This window comes from Columba livia, chromosome 3 (assembly GCF_036013475.1).
Source record: "Columba livia isolate bColLiv1 breed racing homer chromosome 3, bColLiv1.pat.W.v2, whole genome shotgun sequence".
NCBI lineage: Eukaryota > Metazoa > Chordata > Aves > Columbiformes > Columbidae > Columba > Columba livia.
The window spans coordinates 31,389,640-31,396,394 of NC_088604.1; the positions used below are offsets into that span (position 1 = coordinate 31,389,640).

The 6,755-nt window shown below is 35.7% G+C and overlaps 1 protein-coding gene across 3 annotated transcripts in view; it reads left to right on the top strand.

Moving 5' to 3' along the window:
* The window catches only part of FAM135A (family with sequence similarity 135 member A), a 90,660-nt gene extending 84,214 nt beyond the window's left edge, over positions 1-6,446 (top strand). For 2 of the 3 annotated variants that reach the window (XM_065056239.1, XM_065056237.1), the window contains 2 exons: positions 4,044-4,157; positions 4,880-6,323. In XM_065056239.1, the coding sequence (XP_064912311.1) occupies positions 4,044-4,157; positions 4,880-5,085 (320 nt within the window). In that variant the 3' untranslated portion in view covers positions 5,086-6,323. Of the gene's footprint in view, positions 1-4,043; positions 4,158-4,879 lie in introns of all 3 variants that reach the window. The other variant, XM_065056238.1, reaches the window with a different exon arrangement.
* The last annotated feature ends 309 nt before the right edge of the window (positions 6,447-6,755 follow it).

Consider the following 6,755-nt stretch of genomic DNA (forward strand, 5'->3'; position numbering starts at 1 on the left):
ATGACAAAGCTTCCAGATTCCTATGTCCAAACAAGCATGTAAATGGACAGAATTATAGAAGACTTTGGGAGTATTGTATCTGGCCAAAACTCAGATGCTTCCTTTAAATCAAAGCAACCAGGTATGACCCTGAGCCACCTGATCTAACATCAAAGTTGTTCCTGCTTTGAGCAAATGGGTAGGACCAGATGATCTCTAAAGGTCTCTTTCAACATAAATTACTCTGTTCTAGAATTCTGTGGTTAGTATATTCCTGAGGAAAATGGCAGCTAAATGGCAGCTTGCTAATTGAATCGGATTGTTGTACTTATTTTTTTTTAAGCTTATCATAGGTGGTTTTGATTATGCTCAAGAACTCTGTGGTATACACAGTGAATATTGTCCATTGCAAATAATTGAAGCTTTGTTTTGAATTAGTTACAGGGCAGTGGTATGGAATTTTTTCATCCTTTTTGTCATACAAGTCTCAGAGAATATCAGCCACCCATTGTACCAGTGGCTCCATCTCCCAGCCCTTACTTGGACGTTGGCTATAGCTAAAGGCCAGACTTAACATAAATAAAATTTTATTCCTCTGTGATTGCCATTAGTTATGAGTTATCAGGTCTCTATACATGCTGTTCCAGACAGATTTTTCCACTTCATATATTAGCTGGAAAAATTGTTCATGCATTTATAGATATCATTAATTCAGTAGTGACTAATACTGTTATTCAGAATTCAGCAATGGACATGAATGGCACGATGGTTAAATGATAAAAATTGTGGTCTCTGTATATGCTTAAATTCACTTTGACTGAGACTGAAATTGCAGTGGGTGATAAGGATCATCCTAAAAATTTGGAAAGCCCATTAAAGGTTTGTTACTACAAGAACGAGCATTGAGTTATGTGGGACAAAGCTTGGTATTTCAGCAGTGATCTTTCATTTGGATTGTTCTTTTCCAAGCTGTCTCAAATCCTGTTGAAAAATTTAGTCAATGCTTTCTAGTTAATGACAACTTCAGTGTGTTTTATAGTGCTCTGCAAAAATGTGTGATCTGTTCAGTAGATCATGTGATGAGTTCAGATGTATTTTGTCCTGATAGAATTAGGTTTTAATCTTCCAGCATTTTTGCCTAACTACAACAACCTGAAAACGTCCTAATTAGATTTTGGGGTTGGTTTCTTAATTCAGCAGCTGAAAATTTTGCTGTACAAGAAAAAGTTATTCATTAATTACTTAGAATAATTTTACATTTGGGCATTTTTTTCATACTTACAGTATGCATAACAGATATTGTATTATGTGCAGTGTGGGAAAATAAAGATGTGGATCACAGGAATTAACTGAGCTGTATTCTTGTTCACAATTTGTTCCTGAATTTTTAATTTAATTAAAGGCAGAATATATTTAAAGTCTAGGAAGTGAGAGAACAACATGTAAAGATGACTGGTGGGCCAGTCTTTACTGCTGCGTAAATGAAAGATTGTGATAAATTGCTTCTTTGTCCACAAGTACACTTAATTTAGGCACAGTTTACCACTGCACACTTCTCTATTAGGGATCATTCTGTGTCTATGTCTTAAGCAGTCCCCCAGCCTGTCTGGAGGGCAGAAAGGATGCTGGTGGACACCATGCAGTTCTTCTTGATAAGTGGTTTGAGGTATCTCATGTTGCTGGGCTCTGGACACTGAGACACACCATTTTGACTCCTCTCTTTCCCATCCATATAGTCATATGTGGCATATATATATATTACATGAGCCATGTCAGAAGACTGCAAGATATAAGACTTTTTTTCCTCAAAATAGACACAAAGAGCCTTCCAAAGAAAAAACACCCAAGAAGAGTTACACAACAAAACTCATGCTTATGAAATACCCTATGTGGCTTCTTTTCCCCTACTGAAGAGTTCCCTCAAACACTTCTTCGTAATGAAATATTCCTGATGCTGATCATGCCGAAAATGAAGTGAAGCCCAAGATGTTAATTTTATGAATCAGAATATAAAGCATAAAAATGACTCACTGTGACCAAAAGGGGATGCCTAATTTACTAGACTGTGGTGTCCTAAACCTGGTTTTGCTTGAGATTTTTTTGTTTGTATTTATTAAATCACATGTAAGGATGAAGAGATTTTGTTTAAATGTTGATTGATGTGGGCTGATGTTCCTCTAAAGGTTCCCCAGGATATCTCTTATTTCTTCAGGTTAATTAAAAGAGCTAGGCAGTCCACTTCCTTGTACCTTTTACATGAATGCTAGTGGGTATTTCTTTAGGAAGGGTGCATATCAAAAAAACTTAATACAAGATGGACTCCCAAGGAATTTACAAAACTATTACAGTTTAGCCTGCAGAGAATTTCTGTCCTTGACTTATTCCAAATGCGTTCTTTTCAACTCAGTACAAAGTTTTGAAACTGGCATCTGCATCTCTGTGTAGGATTTGCTGCTGTCATTTTTCATCAGATGTCAAAGAAAAGACTCCAGGGATGCAGCTGATCTTTTGAGACAGTGTTGTTTTTCAGTGGGCACGGGGAAAACCAACCAATCAACCAAAAACCACACACCACAAACAGAATTTTTATTTGAAGAGTACAGGATCTAGTTTGGATGTGTTTTCTGTATGTTTTTATAGGTTCATGGATTTTTTAAATTTCTTTTTTTTAGTTTTCTGTGAGATCTGGGAAGATACGTTTACTTTTTCACGTGCTAAAGTTGTGAGCATTGCTTCTGTAACTGACTTGGTTTGGAGATGTAGTCTTCATCATTTGGAGTGTATAAAATATTGAAAATTAGGAAACAACTTCTGAAAATAGGAAATATTTTTTGCTTTGGGCTTCATTGACAGCTTTAGGAACAGAGATGTATTAATAATTAGTATATGTTCTGTCCGAATAGAACAAGGAAACTGGATTCCAGAACTTTGTCCTGGCAGTACAGCTTCTGAAAAGCACATAGCAATACATTTATTTTTCCTACACAATCAGATCTCCTTTTTTAATTAAAGAAAATGTTGGTTTGTGGAGATTAACACAGGAAAGGTTTGCTGCAGATTCCAAGAAGCGCCTTTGAGGAGTGACTTTATTTGCAGTATTTCTATAATTCTTAGAATGGACTGAGCACATTTTGTAATTTAAAAACTAGTAGTTACAGGATCTGACCATTATTCTCTGGAAATTAAAAGCAAAAACTCATTAGCACCGGTGCAAATAGAGCTTAATCAAATCTACCAATGATAATCTGTGAGCACCTTAACAACCAGGAGGTTCCCAATTCCGGTCAGTTTTCTGGTTTTGCCTCACAGCTGCCTTTGTTATGTAACTGTAGATGGCTGTGATATTCTGAAGGGGCTGTTCTAAGGCAAATGCAGCCTGTTTTCCTAAAATGCACCGTTGTATTTGGCCTAAAGCAGATGGGCAGCACTGGAAATCTACTGAAGCTTTTTAGAGATAACATAATTAGGTTGCCTTGAGGACTGTAACTTCTTCATTACTGAGGGTTCCTACCTTGTCATCATCTGTGCTTGTTCAAGCAGTAGGAAGTCCGGGTTTAATAATAAAGGTTTAATTATATTTGGGGAGTTGTGTGGGGTGGACCCTGCACCTGTGCTGGAGCTGCCCAGACCGTACAGTGGGGCAGTTCCTGATAGGGCTGTGTCGTGTACGTGTGGATGCTGGGCCTTAAATCTGACACAGCTACACAAGACAAGGCACCATCCATCTTTGGGTTTCTTTCAGCAATGCAGAGGCTTTATTCCCTTCTGCGGGCAGAAACTGACCACTTCATTCCTAAAAACCAAGGTGAAGGTTTGAACTGTACTCTGTTTAAATGGGAAGCATCGCACTTGGGTCACGCCCGTACGTTTTAAAATATGTGCAGAGGAAAGGCCGGTACCCAATATCTCATTATTCTGTAGCTCTACCTATTGTAATTGATTTTTCTGCCTTTTTACACAAGATATTGTAATAAATTGATGCCAAATTTCAATTGTGATATGTAGAGTTATTCTTTAGTAATTGTCAAAGGATTCATTATAATAGATACCATTTTCTCTTGTAGGTCTTCATTATTTCAAAAACATCGTGTTAGTAGGATCTCTGCAGGATCGGTATGTTCCTTATCACTCCGCTCGCATTGAGATGTGTAAAACAGCTTTAAAGGATAAACAATCAGGTAATAAATATCCCACAAAATAAAACAGACCACTCAGGTTAAACCTCACTTGTCTCAGATTCATCCCATTTATTTTTGGGTGCTGCTTAGCCAAGGCACCTCTATTATGTGTCGAGACACTCTGGGCTTACTCCGTAGTAATGGAAAATCTGTGTGGGAACGGAATTGCGTTCTGGATCTGTGCTGTTCTGTTACATGCAGAAGGAGATGAGACTGAATAAATTTCTAGCTTATAGACTTAGCCAAAAGTTGGGCAGGACGAGCACAGTCCCCTGGTGTGTGAGTAGGAAGGACAAATAGCGTTGATTTTTGAGGACATCAGGTTGTAGCATGGAGCACTTGGGCTCTGTTTTGTTGAGGCTTAATACTAGCATTGAAAGCAAAGGTCTTTTTCCCATTTTCAGTGGAGGTTGATTGTTGTATTTACTGTTGAGGTATCCTGGCACGACTGCATTCTAGCATTGCGTATTGACAAATACGTTTTACATAGTGTAATAATACTGATGAGCACATTTTTACTATAAATGTACAAATAACTAAAATGTAGAGCTTCAGGTTATTTTTCTGAGATTTCTGGGAAAATTAAACTACTTAGCAGAACAACAACATAACACATATCATTACCTCTCTTACTCTGGAATGTATTCATGTTGAGTTCAAGGTCAAAGAAACGCGTTTGTTTCTGGTGATTCATACAGTCCAACTTCTCTTTTCCTCTACAGGACCAATTTATGCTGAAATGATCCAGAACCTGCTTCTGCCAGTTCTTCAAAATAAGGAATGTAATTTGATCCGTTATAACGTAATTAATGCATTACCCAATACAGCAGATTCTCTCATAGGGAGAGCGGCACATATTGCTGTTCTTGATTCAGAAATATTTTTAGAAAAATTCTTTCTTGTTGCTGCCCTAAAATATTTTCAGTAGAGAAAAGCATTATAAGAGACTTGGTATTACCTCATTAACAGATGAATCAAATAATGCGTGGTATTGAAGTATAGCTGCAGCTGTATTTTAAGAGATATTTATACTTTTTATATGGAAGATAATTTATATCATCCACACTTAGGGCTTTTTAACATCAACTTTACTTTCTAGGTAATGTGGCTGTGCAATATTTTTTTATTTTGTTCTTTTTACTTTTCTATTACTTTTTCTTAATTTTGGGTACCTGATTATTTGGAGATTAAAGCACAGTGTGTACTTTTGGTTGGTTTATTATTGGCTCGTAGACTACAGAAGACAGTGTTACTTGGCTACGTCTTACAAGAGGCTTTAGATGCCAAAATAAATTGGATTTAAAAATTCTAATAAGGTCTTACACGTTCAGTTGTTGTATTTTAGCACTGTAGGAAGTTTAACTGGAAACACAATGAGCTGCTAAAATACTGGATATTTGAAAATGATTATATCTGTGGGTCTCACAAAGGCCATGACCGAGTTGTCTGTTCAGATATCACTACAGCTTCGCTGTTTTCTACAAGATCATTGTCATCATTGGTAAATACGCTCTGCCTGTGGGAATATATTTTCTACTGATCTCAAAAACATGTTAGTTTACATACTCAGTTTTATTACTGGAACTTTAGTTTTCAGAAGCAAATGGCAACTAAGGATTTTTGAATGTTTAATGATAGCTGCCTTCAAATAATTGGGGTTTTGCAAACTGTATTAAGATTGCTCCTTACTCTGTCAGTTCTTCGGAAGAACGTGGACAGTTTTACATGGACTTCCTTGTATGTACGTTAAATAAGTAAATGTTATAAATTTCTGCAATACTTTTATGAATTTAAGCAATTTTTAAATATTGTTAAAATGTTTTATTGACAATGAAGTATTGTAAATATAAATCAATACATCTTCAAATGGGACGGTATTGTAAACTTCACCTGTTTAGTGATACAGACAAAATGTTTTTGATATACAGGAATGTTAAAGGTCTATTGACTTTCTACTGGTGCTGAATAGCATTAAGTTTGGGTTCTCCTTCCCTTTTCTCTGTTTCAAACAATAATTCACTAAAGCTGGGGGGAAAAGAGTTACATGTGCATTCACTAATTGTAAGGAACATTTTTTGAAAAATATAAATTTATTGTATAATGCATGTTTATTTTTAGCATTGTGTTATTGCATCTGGTGTTAATAAAATGAACAAATGACTCTAATGGAAGCAATTAAAGAAACTGAAATGTTCTGCTAATTACCAAAATTCTGGGGAGGGTTTTTTGTATATAATTAATAATTTTGTATTATTTGCAATTAATATAGCAATAATAGTTTATAATGAAGCGATTTTGCACTTGGTATGGTTTATTGTATAATACATCCTTTGTAATATGTATTTTTTTCCTCTATAGCTTCCAAGATGCTCAAATGAGCATCTACAGTTTGGAAACGCACATACTTAAAAGAGTATTTTATCAAAGTTGTGTTAGGCAAGTCCTTATGACACAAAGATATCTTAAATACGTTCCCACTATAACAATATCTACTTTTATTAGTTTTTATTATGATGTTGCTACTAAGTTCTAAATATTTAATTTATATTTTGACATCTCAACTGCTTTTATTTAGCAGTATTTTAGTACTTGGCTCCT